Source organism: Bufo gargarizans, chromosome 11 (assembly GCF_014858855.1).
Source record: "Bufo gargarizans isolate SCDJY-AF-19 chromosome 11, ASM1485885v1, whole genome shotgun sequence".
Lineage (NCBI taxonomy): Eukaryota > Metazoa > Chordata > Amphibia > Anura > Bufonidae > Bufo > Bufo gargarizans.
In genome coordinates this window covers 93679845-93697225 of record NC_058090.1, presented here as the reverse complement: position 1 = coordinate 93697225, position 17381 = coordinate 93679845, and the positions used below count along the sequence as shown (strand labels likewise).

The 17381-nt window shown below is 45.0% G+C and overlaps 1 protein-coding gene across 3 annotated transcripts; it reads right to left on the bottom strand.

Moving 5' to 3' along the window:
- Positions 1–386: 386 nt before the first annotated feature.
- On the bottom strand, positions 387–12023 carry LOC122921481. 3 transcript variants are annotated; one of them, XR_006387025.1, is made up of 7 exons: positions 11950–12021; positions 10075–10401; positions 9708–9950; positions 8236–8382; positions 7008–7015; positions 3177–3253; positions 387–660 (listed from the first exon to the last, which is right to left on the bottom strand). XR_006387025.1 is itself a non-coding variant. In XM_044271465.1 (7 exons), the coding sequence occupies exons 1-7, from the start codon at positions 11966–11968 to the stop codon at positions 625–627; spliced, it is 960 nt and encodes a 319-aa protein (XP_044127400.1). In that variant the 5' UTR covers positions 11969–12023; the 3' UTR covers positions 387–624. The 3 variants fall into 3 exon arrangements, 2 of the variants coding, with proteins under 2 accessions (XP_044127400.1, XP_044127402.1); XM_044271465.1 differs by having other exon boundaries at positions 6905–7015; positions 11950–12023; XM_044271467.1 differs by lacking the exon at positions 7008–7015 and having other exon boundaries at positions 11950–12018.
- Positions 12024–17381: the final 5358 nt, after the last annotated feature.

The window sequence follows — 17381 nt, the reverse complement described above, 5'->3', positions numbered from 1 at the left end:
CAGCATAAATATAGCAAGTGCTTGTGGAAATTTCAAAGAAGAGGCAGCACTCCGGAGTATCAGTAAAAACGACCCACTTTATTTCCCCTGTGCAACGTTTCAACTGCTCCTTGCAGTCTTTTTCAAGCAAGTGCTTGTGAGTATATATAATAATATATATATACATATATACACTGATTCAGACACCACTGCAGACAAGAGATCATCATGGGGTCATGAATGCAGCAGTCACTTTCAGTCTGTGGTAGTTTCTATCCGAGGAAGGGGCAATAATCTCTGAGCATTTAGGAGACTGATTGCTTTGGGGTAGACGCTGTTCTTCAGCCTAGTGGTGCGGGCATGTAGGGCTCTAAGACGCCTACCAGAGGGTAGGGGAGTGAAAAGGCTGTGGCCGCGGTGAGTTGGATCCCCGCAGATAATTTTTGCCCTGTTGCTGCAGCGAGCAGTGAAGATGTCTTCCAGTGATGGTAACTGAGTACCAGGGATTCTGCCAGCCATTCTGATGATGCGCTAAAGCGAGTCCATCTTGTGCATATTACAATATTCATGGCTGATAGTCCACAACTCTGTAGCAGCAAGACCCCGAGATGATGTGAAAGCTCCATCGACTAAGATGCTAAAAAATCAACTATTTTTCCAAAAGACAAAAAGCCCAATCGCCTGAAAGAGAAAGAAAGAAAAAAAAGTCAAACAAGATGTTAGGTAAAAAATAAAACTCACAAAAAAAAGATAAAAATTATAAAAAAAAACATCCTGCATGATGTAATAAATGAACATGTGGATGAGCATTAGGGCTGCAGCTAACGATTATTTGAATAATCGACTAGTTGTCGATAATTTCATCGATTAATCGGGAAAAAACACACCAAAATGACAAACAAAAAAAAAGGGGTTTATATAGGATTTTACTTGGAAAATTATGTTCAAAGACCATATTAAAACAAATTGTGGATGGCACTGTGATGGCGAGGGGGCATCCGTGGATGGCACTGTGATGGCGAGGGGGCATCCGTGGATGGCACTGTGATGGCGAGGGGGCATCCGTGGATGGCACTGTGATGGCGAGGGGGCATCCGTGGATGGCACTGTGATGGCGAGGGGGCATCCGTGGATGGCACTGTGATGGCGAGGGGGATCTGTGCACTGTGATGGCGATGGGGACCTGTGGATGACACTGTATAGCATCTCAGTGTCCTCCACAGATCCCCCTCCCCATAACAGTGCCATACACAGATCCCCCTCCCCATAACAGCCCCGGCCCCGCCGCTCACAGCAGTATTCCTTAACTGGCAGTAACTTACTTTAAATCAGCGCATTTTTATTTCCTAACAATGAAGCTCCAGTAACAGGCAGAGCGGGCGGCAGCGTAACGTCACTTACTCACGTGACGCGCCTGCTCCGCCCACTTTATGAATGGAGAAGGCGCGTCACGTGAGTGAGTTACGTTACTCCGCCTCCGGCTCTGCCTGTTACTGGAGCTTCATTGTAAGGTAATAAAGATGCGCCGATTTAAAGTTCAAGGACCCGCAGGTATAGCGCCTGACCGCCCGCATAGCAACGAATCGGCCGATTATTCGATAACGTTGCTTAATCGTTGCAGCCCTAATGAGCATGGCTACATGGATAAAAGAAAAGTTATGGAAAATAATGCACTAATAAACACAATAGATGCAAACATTATATAGGGACTAAGCCCTCACTCTTGGTTAGGTGGTACATATAGCTGTGCGCGCTCTTCTCATCATTGGATGCTTGATGCTCAGAGGTGACTAGGAGCAGCACACTAGATGTCCAGGGTCTGCTCTCCTGAATGTAGATGCCCATAAGGCATAGGTAGGTTTAGAGTAGGACCTGCCTGACTGAGACCACCTTGGCGCTGTAGGCGGGCAGAGATGTGTTTTGATCAAAATATATTGGCTGAGAGTCAGACTTTATCCCATCAGAGTGAGGGCTTAGTCCATATATAATGTTTGCAAAAAATAAATAAAAATTATAATTTTCTCATGGTAAGATAGGACCCCCACTGTTCAAAAGAATAGGGGTCCCGGAATGACATGCATCTCTATGGGACTGTGAAGATAGCTGAGCACTGTATTCTTCAGAGGAGCCACAGCTGACTAGAGCGGCAGCACGCATGTACGACCATGGATCCATTCACTCCGGGCTCCCTACTCTTGAGATCAGGGTTCTCAGCGCTCATGACCTCACTGATCAAATACGTATCGCCTATTCTGTGAATGCGACAACCCCTTTAAGAATTCTTTCACACCGGCGTTCATCTTTTCCGGCAGTAGAACAGCCTGCCGGATCCGTACTACAGTATATTCACTATAATGGGGAGAGGCGTAGATCGAGAGGCGGCCGGACAAATACCGCTGCACGCAGCCTGCCAGAGAAGATAACCGCTAGTGTGAAACTGACCTAAACACCTGTTATTCCTCAGATCAATGTATGAATAAGGCTGAGTTTATATCATCGTTATTCTTCTGTTATTCTGATCAGTCAAGAGAACAAAAAATAAAATAAACGGATCCCGTACATCAGTAATGCACATGTTGCATCAATTTCCGCCAGATCCATTATTTTAGATGGACAAAAAAATTAATAAAAATAGTACGGCAAGCATAGTCAGTCTAAAAATACGGATCTCAGGCGGAAATGGCTCTAAGGGATGTAAAATGTGCATAACAGGACAGCACGGGATCCGTTTTTTTTTTCCATTATTTTTCTGTTCTTCTGACAAATCAGAAGAATGTAAAAATAACGGCGATATGAACTCTCCGTAAGTTAACAAGCAGGTGTTACTATTCTCCATACCAGAGAGGTCTATCCCAACACAGTCTGGGACAGTAATGACACCCCCCACCCTAACTGGTAACGGCTATGTATTTAAAAAAAATAATTAGGAGGAATAACAGAGGAACACAATATAGAGAAAGGATGTTTCAGAACGGTCGTTTCATAAAAATATTAATAATAATAATAAAGTATTTATTAAATCGGATGTTTGCGGAGATGACGCGTGCAGTGCACACATGCCATCTTCCCGTCTCTCTTCCTGCTCACAGCTGCTGCTATGTCTATGGCAAATAGATGCAGGGTCTGTACTTCTCATCCCATCATTCCTGCGGGAGCCCTAGACTAGACCCTAACGATACAGAAGAATAGTAACTCACCGCCAGAAGTGAGATGCAAAGGACTGGTAGGATGAAGAATCTCGATCTACGCTCTCTGTCCTGGAGAAGTATTACCTCTGTAATAGAAGAGATATAATATGGATAAAATATTACAACACACACCAAGAACACACTATATATCAGGGATCAGCAACCACCGGCGCTCCAGCTGTTCTGAAACTACAACTCCCAGAATCCTCCTTTCACTTCTTTGGGAGTTACAACAGCAGCCTAGTAAGTTTGCATACTGGGAGTTGTAGTTTCACAGCAGCTGGAGTGCCGAAGGTTGCTAATCCCTGCACTATATACACCAATAACGCACTATATACAATACATGCCAATAACACACAATATACACCAATAACGCACTATATACAATACATGCCAATAACACACAATATACACCAATAACGCACTATATACAATACATGCCAATAACACACAATATACACCAATAACACACTATATACACCAATAACGCACTATATACAATACATGCCAATAACACACAATATACACCAATAACGCACTATATACAATACATGCCAATAACACACAATATACACCAATAACGCACTATATACAATACATGCCAATAACACACAATATACACCAATAACACACTATATACACCAATAACACACTATATACACCAATAACACACTATATACACCAATAACACACTATATACACTATATTATATACAACAACAATATACACCAATAACACACTATATACACCAATAACACACTATATACACCAATAACACACTATATACACCAATAACACACTATATACACCAATAACACACTATATACACTATATTATATACAACAACAATATACACCAATAACACACTATATACACCAATAACACACTATATACACCAATAACACACTATATACACCAATAACACACTATATACAATATACACCAATAACGCCTCTTTCACACGAGCGTGACGGATTAGGTCCGGATGCGTTCAGTGAAACTCGCACCATTTTGCAAGCACGTTCAGTCAGTTTTGTCTGCGATTGCGTTCAGTTTTTACCGCGCGGGTGCAATGTGTTTTGATGTGTTTTTCACGCGCGTGATAAAAAACTGAAGGTTTACAAACAACATCTCCTAGCAACCATCAGTGAAAAACGCATTGTATCTGCACTTGCTTCCGGATGCAATGCGTTTTTCACTGAAGCCCCATTCACTTCTATGGGGCCAGGGCTGCGTGAAAAACACAGAATATAGAACATGCTGCGCTATTCACGCAACGCAGAACTGATGTGTGAAAAACAACGCTCATGTACACAGACCCATTGAAATGAATAGGTCAGGATTCAGTGCGGGTGCTGTGCGTTCACATCTCGCATTGCACCCGCGCGGAAAACTCACTCGTGTGAAAGGGGCCTAACAGCTACCTGGCACACACAGAACAATACTCGTATAGCACCAGCATGTTCCACAGCGCTGTACAGACATTGTGGTCACCGACACATCAGTGCATGTGTCTCCAGCCATGTCCGGTGCCGCATGCCTCCCATAGAGGTGGACACGGGCCATCACAAGCTCTCTACAAAGGGAGAAAGGGCCCCCATAAACCTTTCCTCCAAACTCCCCATGCCATAGGTGCTGCAGTTATCAGGGACCCTGGTTTATACTGAGGTTATTAGCCCAGCATCCACCAGAAGCCATAGTCCATTCCCCCCCCCCCCCCCCCCCAAGAGGAGGAAGCTGGGGCTGCGGTGGATGAGGAGCCTGATGGCTACCTCTCGTCTCCTAGGGGCACCGAACCCTGAACAAGCTTGTGATGAACAGACGTGCAAAGTGAACGCAGTGAAGAAGAAGAAAGGACGTGCATCGTGTGATGACGGCCCAGACCCCAATTACAGGAGTTCCTCGGTAGTGGTCATAGCCTGAAGGCAAAGCAAATAGAGGTGTAAGTGCTCAAAAGTGAGGTGCCTGCAAATGTGTCACCGGTCAGTGGGATCCCACCCCAGGGTCACCACTCCGGGGCACTTCTGTAGCTTGTCCTTCAGGCTGACCTCATGGCTCTGATTAGGACGTCTCAGATCTTCTACAAGTAACCATACATCTTGGAGCGCTGTGAATCACAAACTGGATGCCGGGCAGGTTCTCACCCAGTAAGCCGAGGTATATTCCAATAGAGGGCGGTCTGTTTTCTGTGGATTTTTATCTCTGCATGACCATATACAATAGACCTCTCCTTAAAGGGAGTCTGTCAGCACATTTGCCCCTTTTTAACAGTTCCCATAGCCTTCCTTGGTCGGGGCATGCGAATAAGCTACTGCGATGCCGTGCCAGCAGAAGTCATCGCGTAGGCGCGGCATCTTGCTGAGGGGGAGAGAAAACAGATGGACGGGCAGAGGAAGAGGCTGGGGGGGGGTGATAAGAGCCGAAGAGGCAGAGCTGCCTGGGCACCAACGCGGTGGACGCCGCCCTGGGCACTTGCGAGCCCTCATTTACATATGCATCAAAGTTGGCTTTTGGCAGTTTTACAAGTCCACAAAAGCATATAAAGGTATCGTTTTAATCATCTGTGTTGCGGCTACAGCGCTATGGGAACTGTTAAAAAGGGGCAAATGTGCTGACAGACTCCCTTTAAGGCCCCATATACATGTTCATATCCTTGGCCAAACATACAAGGATCGAAGAGTTGAAATCTTTATCAGTCTCATGAAAATCTGCAGGTTTGACTCATACACAGGGGTGTGGAATTCCTATCGCCCGACGCCCGGGACATGCAGTTCCAGGCGCCGGGCAGGTAGTTTGTGCAGGCAGCTTAGCCCTGCAGGCAAGTAGCAGGACTAGGGTTGCGCCGTGTTTTCCTCTAATACACAGCCCGATGCAGCAAGTCCGGGCTGCTTACCGCAGTGTTATCAGCGCTCCTGTGCAGGCCGGAAGTTGGGCGCCACGGGCCGGAAGTCAGCTCCCAGCGGAGGCACACGTTAGTCAGCGGCTGTAGTAGGAGCTCCTGTCATGGTGGCAGCCCGTGCCGTGATAGATAGCCCAGCAGGTAGTGTGTGTGGTGACTGCTCTGGGTCAGCTATGCTCTGCTGTCAGGCTGCCGCTCTGCTTCTTCTCCCTGGCATTGAAGTGTCAATAGGAGTGCTGCCAGGTTCCAACTTCCAGCCACTCACCCTCCATGAATAGGTGGGGGGGGGGGGGACTGCCCCAGTATGGCATGTACATTAAAGGGATTCACTTAAATATGGTTTTGATTTAAAATTACTTTTTTGATCAGGACAAGTAGATTGTCATGAGGGACAAGTAGATTGAGACCCCGCTTTAGTCCTTCGACAAGTAGTTTTTTATTTTTTTATTTCCACACCCCTGATACACATCTAATGCGTATGGACAGCTTAAAAGGGGTTTTCCTGAAAGTTCAATACTGATGGCCTATCCTCACGATAGGTGATCAATATCTAATAGGCGGACAGCACTGAGCTGAAGAAGCCACTGGTGAGTACTGTGAGCTCACAGCGCCATACATTGTACAGTGGCTGTGCTTGGTATTGCAGCCAAGACTCCTTCAGTTCCATGAGACTGAGCCTCACACAGGCCATGTGACCAAAGAACGTGACATCACTGGCCTAGGAAGAGACCACAGCGATCACCAGCTGATCAGTGGGACTGCCAGGAGTCTGACCCCCACCGATCAGATATTAATGACCTATCCTGCGACTAGATAATATTACACTCTTAGAAAATACCTTTAAAGGGGCGGTCTGCTGAGTGTATTTGTTTGGCTCGGCTTATAGCGTCCATACAGTTGACCAGACAACCCCTTACAAGTGTGTTCTGGATGTACCTTACCTGAACAGCTGCCGAAGACAAAGTACAAGAGATTCCAGGAAAGCAAGAGAAGACAATGCCATAGAATTAGTTTGTGACAACAGAATAGGCGCTCAGTCCACGTGCACACATGGTTTGCCCTGCCCTGTACATACGGCAGAGGCTGCGCCTGGTGCTGCAGCATTCACACTGCCTGGGCGCACCAGGAAAGCGCATTGTGCTGAACTATTTCTGCCCGTTACTAGCTGAGAAAGGATTTCTGCCCGTTACTAGCACTCACCATGAGAAAGGATTTCTGCCCCAAATTTAAAAGGGACACTGACAGGCCCAAAAAGCATATTTAAGTGTGTGTGTATATATATATAAAAAACTGTACAGGTCATATAAAGTGTATTAGAATCATCTAAGTATCCCCCCTGTCCACCTTATAAATACAGTAAAAAGAAGTTTTATAACCTGCTTTCATCGTGTTCAATCTGCCCAAGGGGCGGTGTTTCATCTCAACTTGCGCCCAGCCAGCCTCGCCACAACTGCCGTCTGAAGCGCCGCCCAGCTAATCAATATTCACTTCGCTGGGCGGCTACTCTGAAGCGCTGCTGTGCCCGGCGCATGCGCATTAAGCAGAGGCTGCATCGGCCTCTGGGAATCAGACTGTGCGCAGGCGCGATGCGATCCCGGCCAGTGAGGGTGCCGGGCGCATGCGCTGAAGATGGCCGGGGACACTAGTAGCCGCCCAGCGAAGTGAATATTGATTAGCTGGGCGGCGCTTCAGACGGCAGTTGTGGCGAGGCTGGCTGGGCGCAAGTTGAGATGAAACACCGCCCCTTGGGCAGATTGAACACGATGAGAGCAGGTTATAAAACTTCTTTTTACTGTATTTATAAGGTGGACAGGGGGGATACTTAGATGATTCTAATACACTTTATAAGACCTGTACTGTCATATATATATATATATATATACCTAAATATGCTTTTTGGGCCTGTCAGTGTCCCTTTAAATGTAACGATCACTTCTATATTTTTTTACATTAGTCCACAATTCTGTATAAATGAATTTTACACTTAATAACCAGATATTTTTCCTTTGGGCTTCTCTGTGTTCGAGTGGCCATAACTATTTTTTTCAATGACATGACTGTAGAAGGCCTTGTTTTCTATGGTTCCATTGATGGTCACAACATTCTCACACCCCACTAGTATCCAGGCGTCATGCTCCCCAGTAAAGGATCGCACTCAAGAAAACTTACCTGACGGGGTCAGGACATAGAGGTTGGTGACCTTCCTCGAGAGAATGAGTGTCTGATTGCTGGGCCGGCCTCCGCCATCGGCCCATATCACTTTGGTAATGTTCGGGTACATGACGACCCCCAAAAGATTGGATTTTCCATTGAGATCTAGACAGGAAGCAGAAAAAGTCATTACATAAAAGTGCTATAAGAAAAATACACCGCGCCGAAGTCTGGCAAACAGGCCCGTGCAGCCTTCTCGGAAAATATTAAAGGGGTGTTCCCGTCAGAAACGCTTATCCACTGGATCGGTGACAAACGCTACATTCCATCAATACCTCAGATTGCAGGGGGTGTGCAGACCACTAGTCTAGGGGCAAAGAGGGACCAGGATCTTCTCTCCTGGTGATCGGCTTGGACCACATGTCAGAAGCAAAAGTATTCAGTACCTGAGAAGTAACTATTATCAATCATGATCAGAACATTGTTCAGATGGTTAAAGGGAGTCTGTCACCACATTTGCGCATATTAGACAGATCCAATAGCGTTATATGTGCCACCCAGAAGTTAAAAACTGTACTTTTGTTGCAGATACCGGAGTCTTCTTTCAGCCAAAAATGAACTTTGAAGATTCTGTAAATGCGCCCTCTCAAGTGCCCAGGGCGGCGTCTCAATCTTCCGAGCCCAAGACCGGACCTCCCCAACGGCTCATAACCCCGCCCGCCGTGTGCCTCTGCCCGCCCACTCTACTCCTCTCTCCTTTTCCACTGCGCCCGCTATGAATTTGACCGCACAGCCACAGTGGAAAAGGAGAGAGGAGGAGAGTGGGCGGGCAGAGGCACACGGAGGGCGGGGTTATGAGCCTTTGGGGAGGTCCGGTCTTGGGCTCGGAAGATTGAGACGCCGCCCTGGGCACTTGAGAGGGCGCATTTACAGAATCTTCAAAGTTCATTTTTGGCTGAAAGAAGACTCCGGTATCTGCAACAAAAGTACAGTTTTTAACTTCTGGGTGGCACATATAACGCTATTGGATCAGTCTAATATGCTCAAATGTGGTGACAGACTCCCTTTAACGACTGTATCCATAGCAAAATCACCTGAATACTGGGGGGCAGGAATAGTTACCAGGGGAGATCAGCTGAATAGTGGGGGGGGGGGGCAGGAATGGGAACCAGGGGATCATGTGAATAGTTGGGGGCCAGGAATGGTAACCAGGGGGGGGGGGGGGGAATCACGTAAATAGTTGGAGCCCAGAATGGGAACATGGGGGGGAGAAAATCACGTGAATAGTTGGGGGCTAGGAATAGGATCCAGGGTGGAAGGGGCAGTCTCTGATTAGGAGGGAAGATGTGAAGGTAGCAGGCGATGTTCTTTTTGTATTCATTGTCTTCTGGACAATTCTCACATCTGCGAATCTGGAATTAAATTCAATTTTTTTCCGATTGAAGGATTTTTTTATGGGACGTTGCTCTGATTTTAATCCTAGGACTTACCGTTTATGGGAGTAATATTTTTGCTGTCCGCACTGACTAGATTGGAGACATGAACTGTGAACGAGGCAGTGATGTTGTTCGGAACGGTGAGTGTCCAGTTATCATGGCTCAGCCAGCTCCCGTCTCTCAGGTCTTCTCCATCCATGGTCCAGTTAACTGCATCCGGTTCTCCATCACAGACAACAGTAAAAGATAGAGTTGCCCCCGTGTCGTTCCGGGATAGCTCCTTGATCCAGACAAGATCTAGAAGGAGGAAAAACGGTTCTTTAGTTTATTTCACTGATTCACATGCCTTACTGGCGCCATTGCTACGCAGTATACCGTCGGTACGTCACATGACCACTGTGGCTGTGTCAGGTGCACTCACCATGAACCTCATATCTGATCTGGCGGTATAATTCTCTAAGCCCATTGCCGTTCCTGTATTCCAGAGTATAAATGCCGCCATCCCTCTTGGTTATATTGCTTATGGTGACCCGTCCGGTGGATTCATTCACACTGACCCTTCCTTCATACTTATCAGGTATAAGATAACTGTAATTGCAGGGGATGTGGATGGCCACATGATCATGATGGATCTTGTAGAGTGCGTTCAGTTTGCACGGCTTAAAAGAAAATGTTATATTCGAGCCGATGGCGACGCGATTGACTTCATGGCTTTGTATCAATGTGAAGCCGATAAATAGTAGAAGACCTGAAAAATAAGGAAAAATAATTATAGCTACAACGCATCTACATATATTCTAGAGAGAGAGCATAATCTATAAGGGTCCATTCACACGTCCGTGGTGTATCCGCAATACACCGGGCCGCTCATCGCCGGAACTGCCTGCCGGATCCTGAAATCCGTGTGCAAACGCATAGCACTTGTAGAGGGATCCAGATGCGAATCCGTCTAACAAACGCAATGAAACACCAGATCCGTCTCTCCGGTTGTAATCCGGAAAAAAAGATCCGATATTATTATATTTTTTTTGCATTTTTAAAAGTCTGCGCATGCACAGACCGGAAAACCGGATGCGTTTTTCCGGAACACTTGGTGCTGGATCCGGCATTAATGCATTTTTTAAATGGAAACTAATGGCGGATCTGGCATTTTGGACTGAGAAAATACCGCAGCATGCGAAGGACGGATCCGGCCAAATACCATAAGAGTGACTGAACTGAAGACATCCTGAACGGATTGCTCTCTATTCAGAATGCATGGGGATAAAACGGAAACGTTTTTTCCCGGTATTGAGCCCCTAGGACGGAATTCAATACCGGAAAACTTTAACGCAAGTGTGAAAGTACCCTAAGGGGTTAAAAGTATATTAGTTTAGTCCAATCCATCCAAAAGATATAAGTATACCCGCTAACCACCCAATTCACAGTGCATGCTTGTACTTGTAGTCCGCTCACATATAGTGTTGAGCGAACTTGTATTTTAAGTTCGGCGTCTAAAGTTCGGGTTATCGAAGAATCGCGTTATGGATTCTAAATTCCGTTATGGTCCGTGGTAGCGGAATCCATAACTAGAGATGAGCGAACTTCTGTTTTAAGTTCGGCGTCTAAAGTTCGGCTTCCGGTTAGCGGAGAATCCCGATCTGGATCCGGATATGAATTCCGACTTCCATTGTGGTCCGTGGTAGCGGAATCAATAATCGGCCATTATTGATTCCGCTACCACGGACCACAACGGAAGTCGGAATTCATATCCGGATCCAGATCGGGATTCTCCTCTAACCGGAAGCCGAACTTTAGACGCCGAACTTAAAACAGAAGTTCGCTCATCTCTATCCATAACGGGATAGTTCGATAACCCGAACTTAAAACACAAGTTCGCTCAACACTACCTCACATAGTGTCTGGCGGTGCTTTACATGTCATAGGAAAAGGTGCAGATTGTTAAAAAGGACATAGGAACAGAACACACTACATACAACATAAAAAGGGGTTGTGCGGCACCGGACATATCCCCGTCTTACCCCTCCTGCCCCCCAGACATGAGCGTCCGGGTATTTCATGCGCCAATGCCTTCCTCTGCCCTGTGCTAGGCGGAGGCTTCTGCCCAAAAGTGAGCCTGGTGACCGGCACTAATGGGAAAGATGTAAAACAGCTAGGGCAGCGCTAAAGCCCGGGGCCCCCACCTATGACGAGAGCGGGGCGCCCCCACCTATGTCTGCAATGGTCTATCAAATCATCCGGATGTCCCCACAGCGGGTGCACGTCCCATCCCTTAGTTCATGTGAAGGGTTAATACCTGTGCGGGTGAGGAGCATCGTTAAAGACGAAATGTTGGGGTGCAGAAAACAGGGAGTGTCTCTAGTGCACGTCGCACTCGGAAGTGACGAGGGTAGAGAAATCTCACGAGGTAGGGAAATGTAACGGAACACGTCACTTCCGCTATAGACTTTCGGCAGAACACCGGCTCCACTTGTAGTCTAGCAGCAGCCAAGAATTGCAATATGTGCGCATGCGTGCCTAGTACGGAGGCCCGCACCATCCAGAACTTCGGTAAAAGTGGCACCTTTTTACCGTCGTTCTTTATACCAATATATGAGAGTATGTCTCGTTAGAGGCTGTGAGGCTGGAGCCTCCACCACAGTGTTTAGGAAGGAGAGAAATCGGCTTTTCTGAATCATCCAACCCGGCAGGTGTAACTCCAGCCTACGGCTCATGTGGCATCAGCTCCTGTCCTCCCCCGTGACCTTCCGCAGCCCCGCAGAAATATACACATCCTAGTCTTCTCCGTTTTGTGGAGCACAACACGGATACAGCCCCTTATGGCAGGACCCGTCTATGTCAAGGGCATGGTGTGTCGCATTATTATTGCTGCTGGGACACTATAGAGGGGTATTATTATTACTGGGACACTACAGAGGGGTATTATTATTACTGGGACACTATAGAGGGGTATTATTATTACTGGGGCACTATAGAGGGACATTATTATTACTGGGACACTATAGAGGGGTATTATTATTACTGGGACACTATAGAGGGGTATTATTACTGGGACACTATAGAGGGGCATTATTGATACTGGGACACTATAGAGGGGTATTATTATTATTACTGGGACACTATAGAGGGGTATTATTATTGCTGGGACACTACAGAGGGGTATTATTATTACTGGGACACTATAGAGGGGTATTATTATTACTGGGACACTATAGAGGGGTATTATTATTACTGGGGCACTATAGAGGGACATTATTATTACTGGGACACTATAGAGGGGTATTATTATTACTGGGACACTATAGAGGGGTATTATTACTGGGACACTATAGAGGGGCATTATTGATACTGGGACACTATAGAGGGGTATTATTATTATTACTGGGACACTATAGAGGGGTATTATTACTGGGACACTATAGAGGGGTATTATTATTGGGACACTATAGAGGGGTATTATTATTATTGCTGGGACACTATAGAGCAGGGGTGCACAAACTTAAAATGGTATTACCAACTGAACTACTGTATTTATGGCATATTGAACATACAGTATATACCATAAATGTCTATTTACACTTCTAGGACTCCCATCTAATGGGAAGAATACATGAAAGATACATATGAGCATTCACAAGACATAGAGATACATGTCTTTTCCCAGATGGTTGAGGGCCGCACAGAATGGTATCGAGGGCCGCATGTGGCCCCCGGGCCGCAGGTTGTGCACCCCTGCTATAGAGGGACATTATTATTACTGGGACACTATAGAGGGGTATTACTGGGACACTATAGAGGGGTATTATTATTACTGGGGCACTATAGAGGGACATTATTATTACTGGGGCACTATAGAGGGACATTATTATTACTGGGACACTATAGAGGGACATTATTATTACTGGGACACTATAGAGGGGTATTATTATTATTGCTGGGACACTATAGAGGGGTATTATTACTGGGACACTATAGAGGGGCATTATTGATACTGGGACACTATAGAGGGGTATTATTATTACTGGGACACTATAGAGGGGTATTATTACTGGGACACTATAGAGGGGTATTATTATTACTGGGACACTATAGAGGGGTATTATTACTGGGACACTATAGAGGGGTATTATTACTGGGACACTATAGAGGGGTATTATTACTGGGACACTAGAGGGGTATTATTACTGGGACACTATAGAGGGGTATTATTACTGGGGCACTATAGAGGGGTATTATTATTACTGGGGCACTATAGAGGGACATTATTATTACTGGGGCACTATAGAGGGGTATTATTACTGGGGCACTATAGAGGGGTATTATTACTGGGGCACTATAGAGGGGTATTATTACTGGGACACTATAGAGGGGTATTATTATTATTGCTGGGACACTATAGAGGGGTATTATTACTGGGACACTATAGAGGGGCATTATTGATACTGGGACACTATAGAGGGGTATTATTATTACTGGGACACTATAGAGGGGTATTATTACTGGGACACTATAGAGGGGTATTATTATTACTGGGACACTATAGAGGGGTATTATTACTGGGACACTAGAGGGGTATTATTACTGGGACACTAGAGGGTATTATTACTGGGACACTATAGAGGGGTATTATTACTGGGGCACTATAGAGGGGTATTATTATTACTGGGGCACTATAGAGGGACATTATTATTACTGGGGCACTATAGAGGGACATTATTATTACTGGGGCACTATAGAGGGACATTATTATTACTGGGGCACTATAGAGGGGTATTATTACTGGGGCACTATAGAGGGGTATTATTACTGGGACACTATAGAGGGGTATTATTACTGGGACACTATAGAGGGGTAATTATTACTGGGACACTATAGAGGGGTATTATTACTGGGACACTATAGAGGGGTATTATTACTGGGACACTATAGAGGGGTATTATTACTGGGACACTATAGAGGGGTATTATTACTGGGACACTATAGAGGGGCATTATTACTGGGACACTATAGAGGGGCATTATTACTGGGACACTATAGAGGGGCATTATTATTACTGGGACACTATAGAGGGGTATTATTATTACTGGGACACTATAGAGGGGTATTATTATTACTGGGACACTATAGAGGGGCATTATTATTACTGGGACACTATAGAGGGGTATTATTATTACTGGGACACTATAGAGGGGTATTATTACTGGGACACTATAGAGGGGCATTATTATTACTGGGACACTATAGAGGGGTATTATTATTACTGGGACACTATAGAGGGGTATTATTATTACTGGGACACTATAGAGGGGCATTATTATTACTGGGACACTATAGAGGGGTATTATTACTGGGACACTATAGAGGGGTATTATTATTGGGACACTATAGAGGGGTATTATTATTATTGCTGGGACACTATAGAGCAGGGGTGCACAAACTTAAAATGGTATTACCAACTGAACTACTGTATTTATGGCATATTGAACATACAGTATATACCATAAATGTCTATTTACACTTCTAGGACTCCCATCTAATGGGAAGAATACATGAAAGATACATATGAGCATTCACAAGACATAGAGATACATGTCTTTTCCCAGATGGTTGAGGGCCGCACAGAATGGTATCGAGGGCCGCATGTGGCCCCCGGGCCGCAGGTTGTGCACCCCTGCTATAGAGGGACATTATTATTACTGGGACACTATAGAGGGGTATTACTGGGACACTATAGAGGGGTATTATTATTACTGGGGCACTATAGAGGGACATTATTATTACTGGGGCACTATAGAGGGGTATTATTACTGGGACACTATAGAGGGGTATTATTATTATTGCTGGGACACTATAGAGGGGCATTATTGATACTGGGACACTATAGAGGGGTATTATTATTATTACTGGGACACTATAGAGGGGTATTATTATTACTGGGACACTATAGAGGGGTATTATTATTACTGGGACACTATAGAGGGGCATTATTATTACTGGGACACTATAGAGGGGTATTATTACTGGGACACTATAGAGGGGTATTATTATTATTACTGGGACACTATAGAGGGGTATTATTACTGGGACACTAGAGGGGTATTATTACTGGGACACTAGAGGGGTATTATTACTGGGACACTATAGAGGGGTATTATTACTGGGGCACTATAGAGGGGTATTATTATTACTGGGGCACTATAGAGGGACATTATTATTACTGGGGCACTATAGAGGGACATTATTATTACTGGGGCACTATAGAGGGACATTATTACTGGGGCACTATAGAGGGGTATTATTACTGGGGCACTATAGAGGGGTATTATTACTGGGACACTATAGAGGGGTATTATTACTGGGACACTATAGAGGGGTATTATTACTGGGACACTATAGAGGGGTATTATTACTGGGACACTATAGAGGGGTATTATTACTGGGACACTATAGAGGGGTATTATTACTGGGACACTATAGAGGGGTATTATTACTGGGACACTATAGAGGGGTATTATTACTGGGACACTATAGAGGGGTATTATTACTGGGACACTATAGAGGGGCATTATTATTACTGGGACACTATAGAGGGGTATTATTATTACTGGGACACTATAGAGGGGTATTATTATTACTGGGACACTATAGAGGGGTATTATTATTACTGGGACACTATAGAGGGGCATTATTATTACTGGGACACTATAGAGGGGTATTATTATTACTGGGACACTATAGAGGGGCATTATTATTACTGGGACACTATAGAGGGGCATTATTATTACTGGGACACTATAGAGGGGTATTATTATTACTGGGACACTATAGAGGGACATTATTATTACTGGGACACTATAGAGGGACATTATTATTACTGGGGCACTATAGAGGGACATTATTATTACTGGGGCACTATAGAGGGACATTATTATTACTGGGGCACTATAGAGGGACATTATTATTACTGGGGCACTATAGAGGGGTATTATTACTGGGACACTATAGAGGGGTATTATTATTATTGCTGGGACACTATAGAGGGGTATTATTACTGGGACACTATAGAGGGGCATTATTGATACTGGGACACTATAGAGGGGTATTATTATTATTACTGGGACACTATAGAGGGGTATTATTATTATTACTGGGACACTATAGAGGGGTATTATTATTACTGGGACACTATAGAGGGGTATTATTATTATTACTGGGACACTATAGAGGGGTATTATTATTACTGGGACACTATAGAGGGGTATTATTATTACTGGGACACTATAGAGGGGTATTATTACTGGGACACTATAGGGGGGTATTATTACTGGGACACTATAGAGGGGTATTATTACTGGGACACTAGAGGGGTATTATTACTGGGACACTATAGAGGGGTATTATTACTGGGACACTATAGAGGGGTATTACTGGGACACTATAGAGGGGTATTATTACTGGGGCACTATAGAGGGACATTATTATTACTGGGGCACTATAGAGGGACATTATTATTACTGGGGCACTATAGAGGGGTATTATTACTGGGGCACTATAGAGGGGTATTATTACTGGGGCACTATAGAGGGGTATTATTATTATTGCTGGGACACTATAGAGGGGTATTATTACTGGGGCACTATAGAGGGGTATTATTATTATTGCTGGGACACTATAGAGGGGTATTATTATTACTGGGGCACTATAGAGGGGTATTATTACTGGGACACT

Excerpts from the sequence above, each read along its gene's own strand:
- LOC122921481 (XM_044271465.1), bottom strand. Across the intron at positions 8,383-9,707 it reads AAATATTACTCCCATAAACG|ATCTCAATGGAAAATCCAAT; the intron begins GTAAGTCCTAGG and ends CTTCCTGTCTAG. Across the intron at positions 7,016-8,235 it reads CTATGTCCTGACCCCGTCAG|CTGTTCAGGTAAGGTACATC; the intron begins GTAAGTTTTCTT and ends TGTCTTCGGCAG.